At 42.2% G+C, this 25,700-nt stretch overlaps 1 protein-coding gene across 1 annotated transcript in view; it reads left to right on the top strand.

Moving 5' to 3' along the window:
* LCP2 (lymphocyte cytosolic protein 2 (SH2 domain containing leukocyte protein of 76kDa)) overlaps positions 1-25,700 on the top strand; it is a 74,614-nt gene that overhangs the window by 11,477 nt on the left and 37,437 nt on the right. Inside the window, exons 3-6 of the mRNA XM_006884421.1 lie at positions 1,814-1,860; positions 21,808-21,873; positions 22,277-22,308; positions 24,004-24,041. Coding sequence (XP_006884483.1) covers positions 1,814-1,860; positions 21,808-21,873; positions 22,277-22,308; positions 24,004-24,041 — 183 coding nt within the window. The remainder of the gene's footprint in view (positions 1-1,813; positions 1,861-21,807; positions 21,874-22,276; positions 22,309-24,003; positions 24,042-25,700) is intronic.

The raw sequence follows: 25,700 nt of genomic DNA, 5'->3' as shown, positions 1-25,700 counted from the left end.
AGTAATTTCTCCCCTCACTCTCCATTTCTCAGTCATGTACCGCATACCGGGCACTATACTCAAACATACCATGTCTGCGGTCCCAGCATGTACCATCCAGGGCAGTAATGTCTTTCATAAGCCTTCTATTTAACAGATGGGAGCACTGAGACTCAGGAAAATTACGTATGTGTAGACATGAAAACAGCTGCTAAATAGCGGAACCAGTGTTCAAGCCCCTGCTGTCTGACTCTAGATCGCACCCCTTGACCTCCCAGCCCTCTGGCCTTAGTCAGAACGTAACAGAGCTGCCAGCCGGTCACTGTTCTAGTCTTACTTGGTTCCTTTTGATTGTTCGTCATCGGTTCCATAGAAAGCATGCCCACACACCTTTCTGTTCTCAGTATCAGCACCTATGCCTCTCTTCCAGTTCTCTTCTTTCACTCTGCCTAACCCCTCACAATCTACCCGACCTCTCAGAAAGTTCTGACTTGGAGGAAAGAAGAGCTATAGGGGGAAAAAAATACACTGTGGATTCTCCAGAGTCAGTGTTCTAACTCCAAGTCTATCCTCCAAAAGCTGCCATTCCCTTAATATCAAGTCCTAGTTTACCTATACCATGGGTGCACTTAGAGTTCCAATGTCATAGGGTCAATGTGAGGATTAAGTAAGTTATTAAGGCAAAAGGAGGTTCTAGTTGCATAGTCGATAGTGAGTTGCACTGTTAACTCCAAGGCTGGGCCTCCTTGGTAGATGGGATCCACCAGTGGCCCCTCCCCTCTGATTTATAACCTCGGAAAACTGACAGAAGGTCTGCTGTGAGTTGCTTCTGACTTGACGGCAGTGAGTTTGAGTAAGACAAAAAGGCCCAGGTCAGTTCATCAATATGTGTTAGAAATCCCCTCTATTACATTGCCATGTATGGAGGTTCTTACCAATAGGCCTGGTGAAAAAGGGTGGGATAAGAGTGGTAAAAGACAGAGACACCTTTTCTAAATTGATTTCTCTACAGAAGGTCCATCTCACATATTTTGGGTATGTGACAAAGAGGAACTGGTCCTTGGAGAAGGATATCCTACCTGGAAGGGTTGAAGGACAGTGCAGGGGAGGTAGATCCCAGATGAGATGGATTGATACAGTAACTGGGGAAAAGGGGGTTGGTGTGTTGGAGTTCGTGAGACAGGCTCAGGAGAGGGAAGCGTTCAGAGCTGCTGTACACAGGGTTGCAGGCAACTCGATGGCACATAACAACAACAGGTTGAAATAGAGACCAAAAGAGATGGAAAAGCCTAGGAAAGAGATTGCAAAGTGGCCCAATTCATTCTACTAAACAATTTTCAATTGGTTTTCCCACAGATTTGCCTCTCATAGACTTGGTTTAAATGAAAATTGTCAATATTTTTTTAAAAGATAAAAAATACCCTCAAGTTATTTGGTCGAAACCAACTCATGATTAACACTCTAGAGGTTTGTAGAAGCCCATAATTCACAAAGGAGAGATTGCCCATCTTTCTCCTGATGAACCTTTGGTGGATTTGAATAGCAAGAGAGGTAGAACAACTTTCTATGGACTATTCTTTATGAAAATATTAATTAAAAAATTCATTTTGTTTATGAAAGACTCAGAAATATTAGGCCCAGAGGCTCACCCAATAGCTCAAAGGTTTGGGTGGAGAGGGTCTGTAACTCCCCAGTCCCACCACTCCCCACTTTAAAGTCACAGTGTGCCAGTCTTCACTACTCCCTATTGTACTCTCCCTTAGTCTATTCACCTGGAAAAAAAAGTCTTTCTTATGGATTGTAACCTTGCCACGTGTGTCTATCTTGGTTTCAGAATCTAACAGAAAATGACATCCAGAAATTTCCCAAGCTCCGGGTACCGTAAGTACTCCCCCTGACTCTTAAGATTGTTCGGGAACAGGGGCTAGAATGAAGATAGGCTAGAGGTTAGTCTGTTACTTCTCTAAAATTTGTAAAAGATACTATTTTAAAAATGGCAAAATAAGTAGGAAGGATTAATGCAAAGAAGAGACCTCAGGTGGTAAATCGGAGAAAAGAAGTAACTGACATAGTCCAACTCATGTGTTGACAGTTTTTGCCACAGCCAAGCCTGTCTCTGAATCCTGTTGTCTTTTTCTCTCTTCTTGATGAGGTTGTTGGGCCTGTGCAAATAGTACCAGAGTCAGGAGACCTGAGGTTTTATCAAGGTGTTGCCACTCACTCAGTGTTTGCTTATGTTGATATAGAACTTTCAACGATGTAAATTGAGAGAATTGGGCCAGAAGAAAGATGTTAGTGGGTATCATTTTGTCTGTTAAAACTCATTCCTTGGGAATGTCTGTTGATAGTGCTGTGTTAGTGAAAATCTTGAGAAGAGGGAGCCATGATCAATTACTGATGTCCGCCGTGGGTGCTGAGATGGGAAGTTAGTTGTGGCGTGCATATTGTGCTGGATGTTTTTTCATCCCTTTGGTAAAGTTCTTGCTTACTCAGATGCCTGCAAGAGCCAAACATAGGGTAGAAATGTATAAAATAAGCTGTGCTGAAAATTACAAAGCCCCATGGATTTATTTTATTTTGCTGCCATTGAATAAAACAGGAGTATAGAGAAATGTTTCTTTACTATAATAAAAATAAAAGCACACAATTACACACATGAAAGTTAACCAGTAAAATGTTTCATTGTTGGGAAACAGTAAAGAGTAGTGAGCGTTGTGGCAAATCAGAAATCATATGCTTCATGCAAAGAGAACAGCAGCCTTGCACAGCTAGTTAAGGTGGACCAAATTATGCTCAAACTTAAAAGTTACTGAGAGCCTTTTGAGATGTAGGGATTATACAATATATCCACATTCTTAAATGTTGTCTCAAATGCTTTACAACACTGGGAAAGCCAAAGTACATACATCCATTTGTCATATTTTGTCTGGGTGCTTCCCAGTAGAGATTTCTACACAGGTCATTTTGTAAGAAACATCTCTTGATCTAAGAGTTTCAAAGCCCATAATAAAAATGAGAAAGTAGGCTAATGGAGCATCACTGGTTTGCATGTCTTATAAGTAGGTCCCACTGCCAAAGTAGCTTAATTAAGGAAAATAAATGTAGCATGATTATCAGGCTTCTCTTGCCTGAAATCACTGGTTGCTGGTTGCCACTGAATCAATCCTGCCTGACTCATAGGGGACCCTTGTGGGTCAGAGTAGAATTGATTTTCATAGACTTTTCAATGTTCCATATTTTTTAACAGTAGATTGTCGGACTTTTCACAGCAAACAGTAGCCGTGATAGTGGTGTGATCAGATGTAAATAGAGTGGGGCATTTTCCCTCCAGATCTGCCCACCCAAGTCCTGGATGCTGGGTATTTTCTAGTGTAGAGATGAAGGGGATGTATGAAACTTACACCTGCCTTTGGTTACTGAAATTCACCTCTGGGTGGATTGAATATCAAACTTTTTATTAGTAGCAAGTGTGTTAACCACCTCTGTCACCCACATGATGCCTTATCTGGAAGGGTGTAGATAGGAAATTGGGGCAAATATTTTTCTTTATTGTTGTTGTGTACCTTAGAGTTGGAACTGACCCCTGGATGACCCTGCAATACATTTTCAGAGGTGGTTAAGTTCTTGGGAAGAGCTTACTCATACTTGTCCCATGAGCAGCTGGTGGTCTTGAACCACGTGTTTTTGGGATTGCAGCACAGCTTTTTTGCCACTAGGTCAGCAGAGCTCTGTAACTAATGACTATCCCCAAGGACATGTGTCACTCAGGACTTCTTATTCTTCCTAAGGGTTTACTCCAACCACATGTTGTTATTTAAAATTAAATTAAATCACAAATTTGGTTCCTTAGGGGACTCACCACATTTCAAGTCCTCAGTAATTACACGTGGTTAAGTGATTGTGATTGCTATGTTGCAGCATGTAGATATAGAACATTTCCATCATGTCAGAAATGTAATGCTCCAGAGAAAGACTCTAGCTCTCTGTCAATGAGGTTACTTAATGCACAAGGGTCAGGATTTATGGCTGGAGAACCAGAGTCAGCATATTGGCACGCGTCAGGTGACTCATACACTGGTTTAAAATCAAGACATGCCCTGTAAATCCAGCTTCTCTGAAAAATCATAAGGTTGTTGTTGTTATGGACTATCAAGCCAAAACCAACTCATAGCTGAACTTCCAGAGGATTGTTCAAGACAATAAATTGAACAAGGAGAGATTGCACATCTTTCTCCCACAGTGCGACTGATAGATTAGAAGTGTATGCCTTTGGGTTGACAGCACTCCTTACCACTAAGCCACGAGGGTTCCTTGAAAAATTATAGGAAATGTGATAATCCCAAACCTGTATTTAATTGTGGCAACCACCGGCTGGTTCTGAGTATTGACTGCCTCATTAGACGGCTATGCTCTCCAGATAACCCAGTCCTTAGCACTCATCGAGGGAATAATCACATGGGGCTTCAATAATTTATATCATATGAATAGTGACTTGGGCTCTCTTGACCAACCCAAAATAATGAAAAGGCCAGATATACCCTCTTACTTGAAACAGTCAAGTTGTTATTACTATTATAATGCACCGTATAGATCTGTTACTCATAGTGACCTTATGCGCAACAGCTGTGAACTCTGCTCTATCCTGAGCCAATCTCACTGTCTCTGACACACCTGCCCCAGTCACTGTGTCAGTCCATCTCATCAAGGGTCTTCCTTTCCTGTGCTGTCCCTTCACTCTGCCAAATATGATGTCCTTCTCCAAGAAGTGGTCCTTCCTGGTAGCATGCCAAAAGTATGGGAGATGGAGTTTCAAAATTCTAGCCTCCATGGGCTCTGGTGGCCTAGTGGTAAGAGGCTTCATTGCAACCACAAAGACACAGAGTTCTAATCTAGAACAGCTGCTCTGTAGAAGGATGGGCAACTTCCTCTTGTGTGATTTACTGCCTCCAAAAACTCACTAGAGGGTCGGCTATGAGTTGGTTCTCACTCACTGCACATAACAACATGTAAAAGTTAAACAGCTTATGTAAAAAAAAAAATTCTTGCCTCCAGAGAGCAAGTTGGTTTCACCCTCTCTAGGATAGACCTGTTTGTTCTCTTAGCAGTCAATAATATGTTTAATAATCTTCTCTAGCACCACAACTCAAAGACATCAATTCTTCTTCTGTCATTTTTATTCATTGTCCAACTTTCTGATGCATAGCAAGTAATTGTGAAAACCATGGTCTGAAACAGGCACACCTTAGTTTCTAGACTGACATCTTTGGTTTTTTTCAGCACTCTGGAGAGGTCCCTGACAGCAGACTTTCCTAGTCCAAATTGTCTTTTGGTTGCCTGGTTGCTGGTGTCAAGAATGTTGATCGTGGAGTCAAATGTTGCTATTGTTATGTGCTATTGAGTCACCTTTGACTCATAGTGACCCTATGTACAACAGCCCTAAACCCCACTCTATCTTGTGTCAATCTTATTGTCTCTGACACACCTACCGAATCAATCCATCTCATCAAGGGTCTTGTGCTGTTCTTCCACCCTCCCAAGGACTGGTCCCACCTTGCAATATGTCCAAAATATGTCAGAAAAAGCTTCAGAATCCTTGCCTCCAAGGAGCAGTCTGGTCTCACCCTCTCTAGGATGAACCTGTTTGTTCTCCTACTAGTCTAGTATATTTAATACTCTTCTCCAGCACCATAGCTCAAAGGCATAAATTCTCCTTCTATCATCCCTAGTCACTCATTCTCCAGCTTTCTGATGTATAGAATGTAATTGCAAAGACCGTGGCCTGGATCAGGTCAAATATCCACACTAAATACATGAAGCAGCAATATTAAAGACTTTGAATATCAGATAGCGACGAAGGAGAAACAGAGCCAAGACTTGAGATTGCTATTACGATTAATTTGAGCGATTCCAGGCCACAGTGTGTAGGAGGGACCACAGGCAGAGTCCAATGTAATCTTTGAGTTGAACAACGCAGAGTTCATTACTGCAGCTTTCTCTGGATAAGTGCCAGAGAGGACACACATACACACACACCCAGAGGGATAGAGAAAGAGAGAGAGACAGAGACAGAGAGAGAATTGTTGAGAGCTTCAGAGAATTCCTTTGAGTCGAATATAGATCAGGATAGGTGTGTGAGAAAACTGTGTGAAGGTGAGAAGGGAATCACCTGAAAGGATGAGAGATAACAGTAGCCAGTCACAGCCTTGGAAATACAACCAGTTTCCACCAGTCAGCCTGGAAAGCCTGCAGATTCATAGAAAACTGAGAATGTACATCTCCTCAGTTGTTTACGATGTTGTTAGGAGACATCAAGTTGGCTCTCACACTTAGTGATCTTCTATACAACCAAATTAAACTTTGCTTGATCCTGTCCCAGCCCCACAATCTCTGTTGTACTTAAACCCATTGTTGTAGTCAGTGTATCCATTCATCTCACTGAGGAAATATTTAGCTTTAGCCTAAATTGTGGTTCTGCCTTGCAAATCTTCAAAGCAAGAGTCAAAATAATCAAACTCTTTCCAAGTGACTTAGTTATCTCTCTGAACAAAGTTCCAAAATATTTATTGGAATACAATAATACTCATCATCTCAAAAAGCACAGTATCAGCATTTAAAATTAAGAACTACAGCCATGCAGAAAGGGCAAGAAAATGTGATCCATAATGAGAAGAAAAACCTATTCAGACATGGAAATTGACCATTAAGTGACACCAATAATAAAATTACCAGATAAGCTCACTATAGCTATATTTCATGTTCTCACAGAGTTTAGTTTAAACTCTAATATTTGATATAAAAATATTTCTTGTTTCGGATTGACAACAGTTCAGATACAGGCCTAGCAAAGTAGAGAAACATGTTATCACGAAATAAAAAGAGATAAAAAAAGAACTAAAACAAATAAAAAGAAAAAGAAAAATGTATCCATGCACACGAGGCCACTTCAAAATGGATAACGTGATGTTTTATTTATTTTTTCCTATAATTATATTTTATTAATTTTCATAAACATTTACAGAGATTTGGGGTTTCCATTCATTCATTGTTGCACTATTCTCTCTACCCTCCTCCCAGTTTGTTCTTGTCCAAATGCCACAGTGCTTGTCAAAGCCAGTTCTGATTAATCTTCTTTGTCAGTGTGTCCTTTGCCATTCCCTATCACTCCTCCCTGAGAGAGACTTCACCCTGAGTCATAAGGGAAAGGGGATGGCATATTCTCTTAGCTACTTCCTGCTGAAAAGGGACGCTGTGGGTTTCAGGGTAAAGATCTTCTCTCACTACTCTAAAGGGCCCCTTTGGCAGTAGGAAACACATAGACTATTATGGAGATTGATTTTGGAATTTAGATGCACTCTTATTGATTGGGCTTGGCTGTACATGTTCATATCCTTGAAGATGTATCATGGGGGTGTTGCAACCTAGAAGACACAAATTTGACTAACAAGTTATAAGTACATGAGTCAAAAATTATGGAAAAGTAAAAGATAAGATTCTTTCATTGTTTTACAAACCCTCCCCCAGCTCCCCTCCACCATGTAGCCCTCGCTCTAGTCTCTTTTGATGACAGAAATACCTAGTTATATATCTCTTTTAAACAGTTTTCTCCCTCCTCTGTTTCAGTGCAGTATACTGGCTTCTGTGATAACGTGATGTTTTAGAGTAGTGAGCTCAGTATTGAGAATATTGAGGTTCAGTTGTGTTTTGGGTTTTTCCATTGCCCTGGTGGTACAGTGGTTAAATGTTTGGTGACTAATTGGAAGGCTGACAGTTCAAACCCACCATCTGACACATAGAAGAAAATGCCTAATGATCAATTAATTCCCATACAAATGAAAACCTCCTCAGTTTCAGCAGCAGGGTTGTGTCATCTGCATAACGCAATGTTGACGCGTCTACCTCCAATCCTGATGCACGATGATGAGCCATTTCTCCTCATAAACCCCACTCTCCCAGATAATTTGCTCTGCATATAGATTAAAAAAGTATGGAGATAGGACACATCCTTGACACACACCCGCACCAATTTTGAAACTTGCAGTATTTTCTTGCTCTGTTCTGATGACTGCCTCCTGGTCCAAGTACAGGCTTCACATAAGCAGGTTCAAGTGTTCTGGGATTCCCATTGTTCTCAGAATTAGCCACAGTTTGTAGTGATCCACACAGTCAAATGCTTTTTCATAGTCAATGAAACACAGATAGACATTCCTCTAGTATTCCTTGCTTTCAGCCAATTTCTGTCTAACATTAGCTATAATATCCCTAGTACCATCTTCTAAACCCAGCTTACACTTTAGGCAGTTCTCTGTTGATGTGCTGTTCCAGTCGTTTTTGGATACTCTAGTAGAATCTTGTTTGCATATAATATCAATGACATTGTTCGATAATTTCTGCACTCTGTCGGGCCACCTTTTTTGGAATGGAAACAAATATAGATCTCTTCTAGTCAGCTGGCCAGGTAGTTGTCCTCCAGATTTCTTGGCATGAGTTGGTGAACACATCCGGGGCACTATCTGTTTATTGAAATGTGTCATTCAGTATGCCATCAATTCCTGGGGCCTTGTTTTTGTCAATTCTTTCAGAGCAGCTTGAACTTCTTCTGAGGAAGACCTGATGTGTTTGCTACATAAGGTCAAGGATTGCAGCCTTCAACATGGATTGAAGCTCAATATCAAGAAAACAAAGAATCTCATCACTGGACAGATTAGTAGCATCATGATAGATGATGAAGAGACTGAGATTGTTAACAACTTTAGTTTGCTTGGTGCCACAATCAATATTCTTGGTACCAGCAGCAAGGAAATTAAAAGATGAATTGCATTGGGAAAGTCTGCTATCAGAGATCTCTCCAAAGTACTAAAGAACAATGATGCCAGTCTGGAAACTAAGATGTACCTGATCCAGAACATAGTCTTTGCAATTACTTGCTGTGTGTCAGAAAGCTGGACAATGACTAGGGATTATAGAAGGAGAATTGATGCCTTTGAGCTGTGGTGCTGGAGAAGGATATTGAATATTGAATATTGGATATGGACTGCTAAGAGAACAAGCAGGTTTCGTCCTAGAGAGGGTGAGACCAGGCTGCTCCTCTGGAGGCAAGGATTCTGAGGCTTCGTCTGACATACTTTGGGCATGTTTCAAGGAGGGACCGGTCCTTGGAGAGGGACCTCATGCTTGGGAGGGTGGAGGGACAGCCCAAGACAGGAAGACCATGATGAGATGAATTGATTAAGTGGCTGGGGTAATGAGGGTGGGTGTTTCAGAGGCAGTGAAAATGAAACAGAATAGAGCGGGGTTAAAGGCTGTTGTACATAGGGTCGTTATGCATTGCAGGCGACTGATGGCACTTAACAACAACAAAAACAACAACAACGGATCTCAACCTAGGAAATACTTTGGGTCAATTCTACCCTGTCCTAGAAAATCTCTACACACCAGAATCAATCTAACCATACATAGCAACAACATGTAAAAGATCCAACTAGAGAAACAGAAACCACGTAAGGATGATGGGAATAAGCCCACTAACAAGATGATAGCCCCGTCTGGAGCTGTGATGATGAAGATGGGGTATTTCATCAGGGTGGGAAGACAGAACTAGAAAATGGACTTTCCAATTAGGGAATTATTTCAGTTCTATGGTTGAGCTCCTCCGGGAGAAAAACCAAAAATCAGACGAATGTTGCATCTGTCTGACAGTAACCCTTCATCAGGTTTGTTGTGTGCTTTTGAGTTGGATCTAACCCTTTGTTGACCCTCCAGTGGGTTTTCAGGGACAGTAAATTGCTTGGGAGGTCATTGCCCATCCTCCCATAGAGCACCTGGTGGATTAGAACTGCTGACTTTTCAGTTAGCAGCTCAAAATGTACCCATGGCTCCTTTGCCTGTAGAAGACTGTCACTTAGTGTGTATGAAAGTATTATAAACAGTCATGTTGAAGATAGGATGGAGAGATGTGGTATTCCTTTAGTTGTGTGGAACCAGAAACAAAACTTGTATGGCACATAGCTGCCCACACAGTATGTGGGAATGTGTACCCCAGATCATGTGTCTGGGACTCAGGCTAAAATACGGGTCTGGTTCAGTATGTCTCAGTTGAAAATACAACAGTTATAATCTCGGTATGAGACCTTATGAAAGTGAACATGGGGAAGATATCAAGGGAAGGGCAGGCTGCCTTAATTGAGTGACTAAGAGTTACCATCCTCTTGCCAGACATGTGTAAATAGCAACTGACGTTCTATTTCTACTGTGCAGTGGCCTTGGATAAACCCATAGACACTTTCAGTTCCTTAATCCATAAAATAAGGGAATGGGTTACAAGGACTGCATGAGCTCATCTGCTTATTTGTTTTCTTTTTGGCTGGATTTTATATTTGGTTTTTCCATCCTTTCCCCCCCCCCCCATTATGGTAAAAATAAAACATTTGCATTTCTAGATGTTCTATGTTTGAACCTCAGTGATGTTACTTACATTGATCATGTTATACAACCAACCCCACTGTCTGTTTCCATATTTTCCCATCATCTTGATAAGAAACTTATCACAGTTTAAATTCTATTGTTTTAGTGTGAACAGGCAGGCAGAAAGCTTAGTACAGGCCTTAGGGTCCGAATACTTCAAACTCAGTCCTTCCACTCATTAGTTAATAGATTATAAATTATTTTCACTTCTCTGAGTCTCAGATTCCTCATCTGTAAATGGGAATACTTATCAAACTTGGGGTAGGGGGAATGCTCAATGGGGAAATGAAAAGAAATAATGGAAATACCAGCACATCCTGAACAATTATTAGAATGATGTTAGTCTTCCAAAGGAAAAGCTGACAGTTCAAACGTCCTAGTTGCTGCGTGGCAGTAGTACTTAGTAATCTGTTTACATAAAGATTATAGCCTTGGAAAATCTATGGAGCAATTCTACCTGAAGGGTCGCTATGAGTCTGAATTCACTCAATGGCAGTGAGTAATGGGTATTCTTATTATTTTAGGCAAAATGTTGACCAGCACAATTTCAAGTTTGTAGTAATTATGCTATCCTGCTGGGGGGGGGGGATAGATTTTGAGGCATGAGAAGCACATGGGCTTAAAGGTAAAAGAGATCCAGGCTCTAAGACGGCTCTGCCACCTCCAGCTGTGGAACTTTGGCAAAGCTTCTTCAACAGTCTTTGCTTACTCTCATCTAGAGAGTGGTCACGGACCCTCAAGGTGTTGTGAGGATTTAATGCAACAGCCACACAAATTGTCCAGTGCAATCTCCATGCATCTAGATATGCAGTATTCACACCTTCCATTCTCTTGTGTGCAGGGGATGTGTCTTTGTGCCTTGATCATTACCCTAAAGGCATCAGTACCCTATGATTATAAAATAACTGTAATAACTGACATAGAGCAGACCAAAACAAGGCAACATTCTTCTGGATATCTCTATTTCCTTCCTCAATATTTTTATTTAATCGGGATTAAAGAGTACTCATAAGAAGGTACATTCTGGCAAGGAAGGCTTTCTGTATCTGCAGATTCAATCATTGTCTCAGAACATGGTGTTTTTATCACAGATATGTCTCAATACTATAATGGAGCATGATTTTTAAATAAAAGATTAAAGGCTTTCTTTATAAAGCCTCGTTGGAACTCCTGGGAGCTCTCTGGTGGAGTAGGCTGTGGTAAATTGCATTGCTAACCCAAATCCCACACCTCTCTGGCAGTTCAAACCCACTTCTGTGGAAGAAAGATGAACAATCTCCTCTCATGTGATTTACAGCCTCCAAAAAGCGACTGGACTGTCAGCTCTGAGTCAGTTCCAATTCAGTAGCAATGTGAGAGAGAAAAGGAACATTTAAAACCATCTTTTAGCTGAGAATGATCAAGTTAAATGAGTAGAGTGTATGTTTAAAAAAAACCAAGCAACACATTTAAGCCTATTTGAAACTTATTAGAAAAGAATATGCTAGAGTGTTCTATTTAAATCCATAGTAGAATTTAAAAAGATAAATAGAGGAATAATGTGGGCAGATGAGTGTTGGTATTTCTCCCAGGGCTGTGAGTCCATTCATTCCAAGATTATATCTGCCAGAATTTATATTTCCAACTGAGATATACTGAATCAGAGCTCACATTTTATCCAGCTTCCCAGACATATGTAATACTCTCCTGAGGAGCTGCAAGAATCACCTACGAGATTGTGTTAACATGAAGATTCTGATTCAGCACATCTGGATATGGAAACACAAATTGTTAGCAGGAGGTTGAACTCAGATGAGTCAGTTCAATGCCCTGGATTCTCCTTACATTGATAATTCTAGTTGGCAATTGTAATTGCCAACAGTGGAGTTAGACTGGAAAAGTCTGCAACTGGAAAAATAAGCAAGTAATGCATGAGTACTTATTTATTTACTTGTTTTCTTCATCTCCTTATGGAAGATACAAGATGCTCTAGTGGTATTCTGTATAGCATGTTCTGCTGAGGGAGGGGTCATTGGTTTGAATCCACCAGTTCCTCTGCTGAGAGAAAGCCAGAAAGTCTCCTGTAAAGATTCACAGTCTCAGAAATGTGATTGAGGGTCACCATGAATTAACAATTGACTGAATGGTAATGATTTTGGTCTGTGGTGACCTGGTGGTTAGAAACTGTGCTGCAATCCCAAAGGCATGTGGTTCAAATACACTAGCTACCTGTAGAAGAAGGAAGGATAATCTCCTTCCATACTATTAACCACTTCTCTGAAAACCCACTGGAGAGTCAGCTATGGGTAAATTTCAACTTGATGGTACACACACACACAACAGGCAGTACAGTGACAGAGACAGCCTAAGTTTCTTACTTTACAAATTAGGAACATGACACTCAGAGAGCTCTTCACCTCTTCCTAAAGTTAACCTTTGGATTTCTGAGAACCAACTGTAATGAACTCATATTTCTTTTCAAGTTCTGAAGGACCAGTCTCTCTTCCAAGACTACATGGTTGATTAGTGACAAAAGGATGTGTGTGTAGGTTTATGAACTCCAAAGACCAGGAGCTGTATGGAATATTAACTGAAGAATTTTATACATGATGGAGTGTGATATGGGAGAATGAACATTGCATACAATTATTACCGAGGCTGGTAATAACAGATTCCCACACTATAATTCAAAGAAGAGGAAAGTGATTGGTTAAGAATGAAACAGATCTTTATTACTATATTTTTAAACAAAAAAATTATTTGGCGTTATACTTACTCCAACTTAAAGAGGCACTGTGTGTGTGTCAGAGTAAAGCAGGCTTTTGAATGGCTGTCTTTTCAGAAGATCTCCAGACCTCTTTCTGAGATCTTTCTGGGGAAACACTGCCAACCTTAGACATCTATGAAAGGTCAGTGGGAAGTAAGAAGTAAGGAGACCTCACTATACTTTCACATTTTTTCCCACTGAGATAGATGATTCTCTAAGGTGATGATGCAAAGTCCTCTTTCATGTGCTGAGATGTCTCTCGAGGAGCTCTGATGGAGGCTGCGGCTGAAGTCTATATATGATAAACAACACGTCAGCGATGTGGAACCACTGGCTTCTCCACAGGAGAAAGATGAAGCAAACTCCTCATAGACAACCTTGGAAATCCTACAGACAGTTTGATTCTGCCACACAGGGTCACTGTGAGTCAGGATCAACTTGATGGTGGTGGGTTTGTTTTGTTTATTGATCCACCTCATGCCATCCATCCCCAGCTGTGAAAGCTACTTCAATGCCTACAGTCTATGAACAAGGAAACAAAACTTCATTGACTTCTCATATGATGAGAATAGAACCGTAGATGACCTGGCCCTTGCTTCCAAGATGTTGATCTGTAAAGATGCGACACTGATCCTTTAAAGAAGGAAAAATGACATGCGGAGAGAGAGAGAGGGAAAAAAATGCTGAAGAAGAGATAGGGATGGGAGAAGAGTAGCAGGAAAAGGAGGGGCCTGGAGATCAAAGAGAACAGGTCAGCAGGAGAAGAGTGGGTTCTTCTGTGTCAAGGAGCCAAGTCCCCTCCTTGATTGAGGTTCTGCACGTGGAAGAGAGGAAAGCTGGATTTACCTTCAACAGTGTGAGCCAAAGTAAAATGAGGGTTTTATATTGCATTTAGTGCACAGGTGCACAGCTCTACAGACTATTAGATAGATACATAGATAGATAGATAGATAGATAGATAGATAGATAGATAGATGATAGATAGATACACATATAGATGTGTGTTATATATATATATATACACACACACACACATATATATATATATAATTTGTTGTTGTGTAATGTCGAGTCAGAACCAACCCCTATCTGACCCTCCAGCAGGTTTTCCGAGGCAGTTACTCACACAGGAGGAGACTGCCCATCCCTTTTCTGAGAAGCAGCTGGTGGATTTAAACTGTGTGACTTTGGGATTGCAGCGCAATTTCTTACCACTTGGCACCAGATTGTTGCTGTTGTTATCAGATGCTGTCGAGTATGACTCCTAGGCACCCTGTGAACAGCAGTCTTGAACCTGTCCTGTCTTGTGCCATCCTCATCATTTCTGACACATTTGAGCCCATTGTTGAAGTCATCGTTCAATCCATCTTGTTGGAGGTCTTCTTTTCCTTCACTGACCCTCCATCATTCCAAGCATGATGTCCATTTCCATGCAATAGCCTTTCCTAGGTATATGTCCAAAGCATGAAAGACAAACCTTAGAAACTGTAAATTGCAGGGGAAGAGATTGGCCAGCTTTCTCCTGTGGAGGAGCTGGTGGATTGGAACTGCCTGTCGTTGGTCTAACAGTGCAGCTCCTTAATCACTATATGTTATTTTAGTCTATCTATTATATGTCTCTCTATCAACCATCTATATATGAAAACCCAATGGAGTTATGGGTCTATTCCAACTAATTGCACATACCAACAACATATATAGTAATACTATTTTATACACACACACACACACACACACACACACACACAGAGGCACATATGGGGTGTGTAGTGTTATAGATAGGTTCCTGTTGAGTTGTAACTGACTCTCCAGAAAGTTTTCAAAGGTTATAAGAAGCATGGAAGGAGATTGTTCAGCTTTCTTCCATGGGGCAGCTGGTGGGTTGGAATCATGTACCTGTAGGTGTGTGAGCAGTGCAACGCCTTACACACTAGACCACAAGAGCGCCACATGTGTGTGTGTGTGTGTGTGTGTGTGTGTGTGTGTGTGAAGTAAAAATTATGAGGAAATGTAGAATCATCACAATACCCGCTAAGTGTTTTCTGTGTGCTGCATCATTTGATTTTTTATATTTCTTCCTTCCACCTTCTTTCCTTCCTTTCTCTTTTAGCTTCTTTTGTTTCTTACTGTGTGAGCAGTAAAGTTGATTTCAAGACCACCTCATGCTCCTATGCCTACAGGGCCGGTGAATAGACAACTTGGGTCTCTTGAGAAACTGCTCGGATTCACATCAAGGAACTCAGAGCCCTCACTCTCCTCCATTCCTCCACCTTGGTCCATTTTATAGTCTCCATGTTTATTTTCCTTTCCTCCTTCTTTCCTTCTCTTCCTCCTTGTCCTTCTTCCCATCCTCTCTCTCCTCCCCCACCTTCTTTTGCCCTTTCTCCTTTTCCATCTCTTCCTTTTACAGTTTTAACAGTGTCTGGGAATAGCAGAGTTTGTTTCAGACTCCCTAGGTTAAAAGAGTCACCTAGAGATCTAGCTGGCCCTATGGCCTTCCAGGCCTCCCTGTGGAGATTCCAAGCAGCTAAGTTAAGAGTGCACCAAGTAACGTGCAAATCTCTTGGCCCACACTTCTTTTCTTTTTAAGTACTTTTTAAATTTAAATAAAATTTTTACTTTATTCTTGTTTACATACTTACAAAGTTTATATACATTGTTTTTCACACCGCATCTTTCCCATTTCCCTTACCCACTGCTCCCTTCACCCATCAAATTGTGCGACTAACCCTCCCCCCTCAATCGCCCTGCCTATCCTCACCCCTTTGTTCCCACCTTCCCTCCTTGTATCCTCCCTCATACAAGTTCTACAATAATGGTCTTATACAGTATTTGTCCTTATGGACTGAGTTAGTTCACTTAGCATAATGTTCTCCAGTCCCTTTCAAGTTAGGCAGTGATTTACAAAATCATTGCTCCTGCATGCTGTGTAGTATTCCATCTTCTGAATGTACCATAATTTCTCAATCCATCTGATTGTGGTTGGAAGTTTGAGTTATTTCCATGTTCTTGAGATGGTGAATAAAGTTGCTATGAACATTGGTGTACAAGTCTCCATTTGTGCCTCAGTGCTAATTTTCTTGGAGTATTTTACAAGCAGTGGGATAGCTGGATCATATGAAATTTCTATGTTCCACTTTCTGAGGAAACACCAAACTGCCTTCCAGAGTGGTTGTACAATTGTACAATCTCACCAACAGGGTATAAGAGTTCCTATCTCACCACATCCTCTCCAACATTTATTACTTGTTGTCCTATTAACCTTTGCCACTGCTACTTGGGTGAGATGTTATTTCATTGTGGTTTTGATTTGTATCTCTCTTATTGCCTGTGATTTTGAGCATTTCTTCATGTGTCTGTTTACCATCCAAATCACTTCCTCTGTGAAAAGTCTTTTCCATGTCTTTCACCATTTTTTTATTGTGTTATCAGTCTTTTTCTTGTGGAGACCAAGGACGATTCTGTAAATTTTTATATGAGATCCTTGTCTGAAAATGTATTTGGCCCATCCTTATTTTGTTGATGAGGAATACTGAACTCCAGGAAGGAAAACAACAACATCGTTACACTGTGGGCACTGCCCCTGAGACAAGATGTTGCTGTCCGTTTCAGAGGAGCCTTTTCTCTGGGCCAGGGGTCCCAGATACAGAGCATCACCATCATAGGCCTTAGCCTATCTCCAATCACACAGTGCATTAGAGTGGGTGCCTTTCCACCGGAACCTAGGCCATTTTAGATTGCCACCTTCTTGTGATGGCTTAACTTCCTGCTGGAGAGTTCAATCTCATTTCCTGAACCAGCTGATCTCTACAGCTAGAGGAACTAGAGAGAGTTGATATCTCCTAGCTGCCTCCCCCCAACCCCCACTCTGCCTCTGCCTCTCTCCTAGGTCAGAGTGAGGTCTAGGGTTTGTGAGGAGGAGAAATGAGTCATCTTCAGCCCTTCACTGTCACTTGATCCGAAGGTGAGGAGAGGAGGCAACTTGAGAGTGTGTCTTATTTATCTGATGTTGCAAAGGCAGAGATAACAGGAGTAGCTTTAACAAACAGAAATTTATTCTCTCACAATGTGAGAAGTCCAAGTTCAAGGTGTTAATTCTAGGAGAAGCTTTTTCTCTGTATTGATTCAGGAGGAAGGTCCTTGTCTCCTTCGGCATCTGTAGTATCCTTGGAGATCTCCATGCATCTTGTTTTCCTCCCTGTGCTGTCATCTTCTTGGCACAGGGACCTGGATCCAAAGGATTTACTCCACTCCCGGCAGCTCTTCCCTGATAGTCCTAAGCAAGGCTTCCTTAGCCCTCTGCTTGATTTCTTCCCCTTTTATCTCTTGTAAGATAAAAGGTAGTATAGGCCACACCCTGGGGAAACTCCTCTTGTATTGGATTAGGGCTGTGGTGATACCAAGAGTGTTACAATCCACCCTTTATGTACATCAATTTGGCTCATCAGATTATGAAGGATCATTCTATAACTTTCATATTACATCCGCACATTTTGAGGAGACACAGTTCAATTCATGGCTGGAGGTCCTACACACAGGGAGCAACCACCTCTCTGTTCTTCCAGTCAACATGCCACCCCATGCCCCACTAGAGATCTCAGCAGAGGTCCTAGCTGGCTTGCAGAGGTTCTCTGAAGGCCCCTTGTGAAGGAGCAGCCTGGAGCCTGCCTTCCCTGGAGTAGGCTGCCAGTTCTGCTCTCTCTCTCACTCTCTGTGCTGCTTCTATGGTTGGAGCCTGCGGTTTGGCATTTCCTTCCTTACCCAGTTAAAGCCCCAGCAGCCTACAGCCTGGCTGCTACAGATACTGATAAGAGAGAAAAGACCTTTTTTAGAACCCAGAGTAGCTCTGTGACGTGACAGGCTGGGTGGAGCAGGGGCATTAAGGTGATGCTTGGCCCATATGCTTAAGTCATTGCTGAACACTGAGGCTAAACTTGACCACCCTGTTTTAAATTACAAACATACCCCACCCATGTACTCCTCAGCTGCTCTTACTTGTCTACCCACCATTATATGTCTCTGTTCAATAAACTAAGCCATAAATACTATCATTGTGTCATTCCAACTCATAGCAATCCTATGGACAGAGAAGAATTGCACCATGAAGCTTCTAAGGCAGTAATATTAATGGAAGCAAATTGAGACAACTTTCTCCCTCAGAGCAGACGATAAGTTCAAACTGCTGAATCACTGCACCAATTTTTCTTCAATATGCAGGTCTTCCTTACAGTTTTACTTCTTTTATTCTTCTCTTTTAATTACCAGACTCCCTCCACAGTGTGTAAGCTTCTTGAAGGCAGGCAACTTTGTTTTGTTCATTGATGTATCTGCTTAGGTTTTTCACTTATTGTTATTATTTGCTCTAAAGTTGACTTCCAACTCCTGATGGCCCCAACACAAGGGGACGAAACACTCCCTGGTTCTGTGGTTTCCTCATGATTGGTTTTGGATGAGACGACTGTGATCTGTAGAGTTACTATAGGGAGTTGCACTGCTAATCCAAAGGAGGTGCCTCTCAGACAATTCAAATCCACTAATGACCCTATAGGGAGGGGGGGAGAAAAGAAAGAAAGAAAAAGTTAGGTAATATCCTACCTTGCAATTCACGGCCTCTGAATCCCAGTGGAGGGTCAACTATGAGCTGGTTCCAACTTGATGGCAATGAGTGAGAGAGGTTTTACTGGCTGTTTTTGTAAGTAGATTACCAGCCCTTTCTTTTCAGACCATCATAGTCAGGAAGATTCCTGGGCATCTGTTCAGCTTCCTAGCAACACAGACGGACAGTGGCTCCACATGAGGTTTACTGGGTGGCAGTGGGAGTGTAGTGTGTAATCAGGCTCTTAACTAAAAGTCAGCAACTCTAATCCATCAACTGCTCCTGGAGAGAAAGATAGGCAGTCTCTTCCTATAAATAATACAGCTTCAGAAATTCAATGGATAGTCGCTGTGAGTCAGAATCTACTCCTTGGTAGTAGGTTTCTTGTTTTAATTCCTCATGGGACCCCAGTACTACTGAACCACCACTGTTTCTTCACAAAACCTGCCCAGTAAAGAGATGGCATAATACAGGAGGACCTGAAGCTCTTGCTACAGAAGGTCAAGGACTGCAGTCTTAAATACGGATTGAAGTTCAACATCAAGAAAACAAAAATTCTCACCACTGGGACAATTGACATGCATCACGATAGATGGTGAAGAGACTGAGACTGTTCACAGCTTTAGTTTGCTTGGCTCCACAATCAACACTTTTGGTACCAGCAACCAGAAAATCAAAAGACAAATTGCATTGGGAAAGTTTGCTGTCAGGAACCTCTTTAGAATACTGAAGAGCAATGATGTTAGTCTAGAGACCAAGGTGTGCTGGATCCAGGCCATGGTCTTCACAATAATGTTCTATGCATCAGAAAGCTGGGCAATGACTAAGGATGATAGGAGAAATGATGCCTTTGAGCTGTGGTGCTGGAGAAGAGTCTTGAATATACCATGGACTGCTTAGGAGAACAAACAGATTCATCCTAGAGAAAGTGATGCCAGGCTGCTCCTTGGAGGCAAGAAGGTGGGACCAGTCCTTGGAGAGGGACATACTTGAAAGGGCGGTGGGACAGCACCAAAGAGGAGGGCCCTGGATGAGACGGATTGATTCCGTGACTGGGGTAATGGGGGTGGAGGTGTCAGAGACAATAAGATTGGCACAGGATAGAGCAGGGTTCAGAGCTGTTTTACACAGGGTCGCTATGAGTTGCAAGTGACTGGACAGCACATAACAATAATAATAGTTGCACTAGCGAAGCTCTCTTGGCAGCTTGATAGGAGCCTTGAAATGTTGCGTGTCAAAAAAAAAATGTTTTGTGTCAGTTGAGAGAGGAAAGAAATTCCGCAGCATCTCCTCACAGAAAACAAAATGAACCATGACGCAGCAGCAGGGTGACAGTGACAGAGAAGGCGCAGCTGGAGAGCCCCCACCCCTGCTGATCCTGTGGGTCATCACTGAAGACTGAACTGCCAACAATTATGTTGGTGCAGAAACTAAACATTATCTGCTTGCTTTCTTGACCATAACTCCCTGTTTATTGAAACCCCTTTAATTTGTCAATCCTGTTCAACGGAAGAATGCCCAACAGCAGTTTTTTGGGAAATAAAAGTGATAGAGTTGAAGGATTACCTTTGCTAAATTGACATTTTTGTTTTGATCAAATTTGTTGATCTGAGAAAGTCACCTCGACAGAAGGAAGGTGGATTGTGGATGATTCTAGCAGATGGAGCAAGATTCTAGCTGATGGTACAAGGGCTCAACTAGTCACTGTCACAGTACAAAGGGAATTAGTATGAAGATGTGCTGTGTTGAAAGGAGACAGGCTCAGGCATTAGGAAAGCTTCTCTCTGAAGCTGTTGTGTGGGGTGTGGAGGGAAGGCCTTATCATCAACCCATTCATTATGTGACATCTAGGTATCCTTTCCTTTCCCTAGATCCTTGTCACTTCATTTCTAAAATGAAATTGAATTTGAAAACCTCTATGACTCCCCCACCTACCCCATTTCACTAGGCGATAGTGTATCTATTTATTAATGAGGGTGCCTAGGGTCTCAGCAGTGGGCTGTGATAAGAAAGGTTGCAGCCTCATAGCATGCAAGCTGAATGCTTGGGTTTAGGTTGTGCTTGAGCTGTAGTCCTTCTCTGGATGCCCTCCAAATCCTGGGTTTTGGGGAGATGCATCATCATTTGCTAGTGAGTCAACTCTACTCTTAGAGACCCCTTTACATCAAATTGGTCTGATATACTGTGCCTGAAGGCTTTCAAGTCTTTCTTTCAAAGTGTCTCTGGATGAACTTGATCTCCAACATTTCAGTGAACAGCCAAGTATGTTAGCTTTTGCAATATATAGGAATTCTCTCTCTCTCTCTCTCTCATTAAAATATATGTATGTGTGTGTGTGTGTGTGTGTGTGTGTATGTGTGTGTGTGTGTGTGTGTGTTCCAATACCTAAGAGTCTCAGTCAAGAATGACTGTGGGGGAATGGTAGATCAAGGGGACTCCATGCGGCAGATCCTGCATACAGAGATCTGCTTCTCTAAGCCATTAGCAGCGTTGTTGAAAGAATTCATGCCACTGAATAGGTGCCATGGAGAGAATAATGGGAGGAGATTACAACCCTGAGAATTCTGGAAACAAGAGAGGGAACACCATGAGAAGCTAAAGAGGAGTCAGGGAGTCAGCACCAGGAATGTCTGGTGAAATACAGTTCATGAAGCTATAGTATTTCAGACAAGAGGGAAGCCAGCAAGACTTCATGGAGAGGCTTCAAAGCAGAACTGGACAGAAGATAGAGCAGCAAAGATCAGCGGGGAGGTGGGGGGTGTCAGCTCGAGCAAGGCCTTGCAGGACAAGCCTGTGACAAGCCTGGAGAGGAAGTAAGAGGCAGAGGGTGACCATGGAGGTGAAGGAGGCTGAGCTAGCTGGAGGCCACAGCAGCGGGGGAGGAGGCTGGCCAAGGGTTGGTCCTGGAGCTTTGGCAAACGTTCTGTGAGCAGATCAGAGAACTCAGGGCGAAGGTTGACCGGGGGAGGAGACTGTGGTTTTTGTCTCTTTCTCGGTGAGCCCACCGTGCTCTTTTATCTTGTAGGATTCTCAGTAAATTAAGTCAGGAAATCAACAAGAATGAAGAGAGGAGGAGCATCTTCACACGCAAGTGAGTGGGCAAATTCACCAGACTAGCTGAAATGAAACTCAAACTCAAGTCAGAATATTTATATCCTGGGTTTTAACTTCAGACCCAGGGGCTTTTAAGCTGATGTCCAATAAGAGAACAGGTCTCTCTCCTTACTCCAGGTCCCACCGCAGATCTGGGACAGTGGGGCACTTCCTCTGGGGTGTCTGGCAATCATGAGAACCAGCCACGTCATTCACTGTGGCTTGGTGGTCTCCAGAATTCTGAGGGCAGCCTCACTCCTGATGGCAAAAACCAAGGACACAGGTCATAGGCAGTAAGACAAGCCCTCCTCTGGGGCTCCTCTCATAGGGTTGAACAGAAGAAGGAGGGAGGGCTCCTGGAACATACAGCCCACTAATGCCCTGCTCTTTGCCTTTTGCAGACCTCAAGTCCAGAGGTTTCCTGAAGAGACAGGTAAAGATCTTGGGTTGAGAGGTGACAGGTCCATTCTTCCATCTTTTGGTTGATAAAGTTTCTAAGCTGTCAGACAGAGTGGCTTTACTTGGGTGTGTGGTGCCAGTTCGTATCAAAAAGAGGACTGTGGTTGGAAATGAAGGGAGGAGAAATGCCCTTTTCTAAAGTCCATGGTGTATGGCCACTACCCAGCTGGGGCCTCCTGCAGAAACTATCAAGAAATTCTGGGTTCCCCCTTCAGATTTACTGGAAGGACATAGCCATTGACTCAGCTCCTGAATCAAAGCCTGCTTCAGTCTTTTTGGCACCTTTTCTCTGATGAATTGTAGATAATATAAAAAAAAAAACCCAAATACCAGATTCCTAGGCTCCACCATATTAACCATAGTTTATTCAGTTATGACAAATTCTGGCTAACACTGAGAAGAATGGAAATCCAGAACACTTAATTATGCTCATATGAAACTTATAACAAGAGCAAGAAGCTGTTGTCCAAACAGAGCAAGGGAATACTGCATGGTTTAAAAGCAAAGAAGGTGTGTGTCAGAGTTGTAGCTTTTCTCCACATGTACTGAATCCGTATACTGGACAAATCATTCAAGAATTTGGACTCTGAAGAGTGTGACATCATCATAGGAAGAAGACTCATCAATTACCTGTGTTACGCAGATGATACAAACTTGCTTGTTGAAAGTGAAGAGGACTTTAACACTTGCTGCAGATGATCAATACCCTTCGATACGGATTGCATCTCAACATCATGAAGACAAAAATCCTCACCGGTGGACCTATACACAGTATTACGATAGCTGGAGAAAAGATTGAAATTGTTGATTACTTAGTTCATCTTACTTAGATTCACAATCTAAACCCTTGCTACCAGCAATAAGGAGATCAAGAGACATATTGAGAATGTCCATTGTCAGGGACTGCTCCAAATTACTGAGGAGCAATGATGTCAGTTTGAAGGCGAGGTGCACCTGATTCAGGCCAGGCTCTTATAAATTACTTGCTATGCATCTGAGAGCTGGGCAATGAAAGGATGAAAGAAGACTTGATGCCTTTAACTGTGGTTTTGGATAATGGAACTGAATATCCACCAACTGTCAAAAGAACAAATAGATATGTCTTGGGGAAAATGTAGCCAGAGTGTTTGTTCCTTGGAGGGAAGGATGGTGAAGTTTTGTCTCGCATATTTTGGGCATTTTTTTTAGGAGAGGCTATTCCTTAGAATGGGATATCATGCTAAGAAAAATGGGAGGTCAGGAAAAGGCAGGAAGACTCTCAGTGAGATGGACTGACATTGTGACTGCGGCAACAGACTCCAGAGTGTCAGAGATGATGAGGATGCACAGGATAGGACGGGGTTCACATCCCTTGTTCACAGGGCTGCTATAACAACAACAGACTCCACCAGGTTCTAGTGAGTCCAAATCTCTCGAGATGGGGCCCCAGGTGTATGTGTTTTTTAAAACACCTCTTAAGTGTGTTTTATTAAAGACTAAGAGCTTCTGCACTATCGTAGAAATTGTAGAGCTGGTGTAAAGTTGCTGGCTTTTGTTAAGCGTAGGTGTACTGAGGGTAGAGTGGAGACCTAGGAACGAGCAGTGAGTGGGTCCTCAGGGGGAGGAACAACTTGGACTTTGTTCTAGAGGCTTCATCCGGTTCTCATGTTGCCTTTGTCTCCTCCCACAGAAAACCACGAAGAGGACAATGGGGGCTGGTCATCCTTTGTGAGTATGGCTTAGGTTGCCCTTCCACACGTGAAGTATTTTCCAGAATGCCTTTTAAATAAGGAACAAATGAATGCTTGAAGCAGCACAGCTTCTAACAAGAGGCCAGGATAATTGCCTAAAGGCCAGAATTAATTTTTTCCTGTCAAATTCCAAATAGAAAAAAATTTCAGCATTGTGAACCGTGCAGTCTTTGCTCAACTTTTCAACTCTTCCATTCCAGCACCAAAGACAAAGTGTGAATTATGTGGCTACGTGCTAATTAGCCTTGTGTTACAAAAGCAGGTGCAGTGTGCTGGCCCCTTCATGACCTGTCATTTCCATCCTCGCAGTGTGGCCTTACCCTGCTCCATCTCTAATGCAGCTTTTCTTGTGGACTTAACTCACCACTACTTGTACCATGGGAAATGGCTTTCAGCATACACTAGGAGACCTCAGTAGAAACGGCATCACAGAGGGGGCAACCAGGCTGATTTTTGCAGCTGAGGAGCCACAGTGACTATTTGATTCTGGTAAATGCTGTGAACCGCCTCCCCAGAAAACCACAGATATGGTTAGCACACATGGTGTGTTAAGTCAAGTTGATTCCAACTCTGTACTATACCATGGTGTCAGAGCAGGGCTGTGCCCCACAGGGGTGTCGGTGTATAGTATTCTTGATGGAGATCTCCAGGCCTTTCTCTTGTAGCCCCGCTGGGTTGATTTGAAGTTCCATTCTTACCATTAGCAGCTAAGTGTGTCACTTCATTCAGGCTAAGAGCTTCTTTCTGGTTCAAGGACCTATCTTTTTCTCCTCAATCGTTTTCTTAGATTATTAAATTGAGCCCTTGAAGAACATGACACATTTAATAAAGCCATTCAGCTAGTTAGCAACAAACGTGGGATCCAGATCACTGACCTTAGTCAAATGGTCTTTCAGGTAAGCAAATCCCTCTAGTTCCATTATAAAGACACAAAATATTCTGGGCTTACTAGGATTCCAGAAAAAGAGTATTTCAATTAAAAAAATGCCAGTTAAGTCTATATATTTCATATAGAAACACAGGAATAAGACAGATGTATTGTGTACAACAGAATAAATAGGCCAGCTTTCCCCTAAATTTCTGTATTTTCACATAAAAGCCACATCTTCGCAATGTTTGGCCAAGGCACAACTTCTCATCCTTGCCCATAAACCAAAGTGTTTCCACGAGTCAGAAGGTATAAAGCTCTGAGGTTGCATTCATTACGTGCCCAGCACTGCCTAGGACACTACAAAGTGGGGAATAAAGTGCTTCATCCCACGAACACCCCACAGGATGGGCAGCACATCACGTGGAAGAATATATCTGAGAACAAGATGGTCATAAAAACATGGCATCAACTGATTAGGAGGGAATTGTTTTAGAAGCAGAGAGGAGAGGTCTCTGGCATTAAGAAAGACTTATGATGTAATGCCCGCTTGGGAACAATGATTGGATTTTGTTTGACAGGCCAGGAAGGACAGTACCATTCTAGAAGGGCAACGGTTTCCTGAACTCAGTGCAGAGATGTTGTTTCAATGTTTAATAGCGCTCTGCTGCTAGCTAAAAGATTGAGTATTTGAATCTATGCCCCAAGTCTGTAGAAGAAAGATACGGTGATCTGCTTCCAGTAAAGATCAAGATAAGGAAATCCACA

This window comes from Elephantulus edwardii, unplaced genomic scaffold (genome assembly GCF_000299155.1).
Source record: "Elephantulus edwardii isolate Elephantulus edwardi_28Jun2011 unplaced genomic scaffold, EleEdw1.0 scaffold00033, whole genome shotgun sequence".
In the NCBI taxonomy this organism is placed as follows: domain Eukaryota; kingdom Metazoa; phylum Chordata; class Mammalia; order Macroscelidea; family Macroscelididae; genus Elephantulus; species Elephantulus edwardii.
This window is presented reverse-complemented; position numbering and strand designations above follow the sequence as displayed.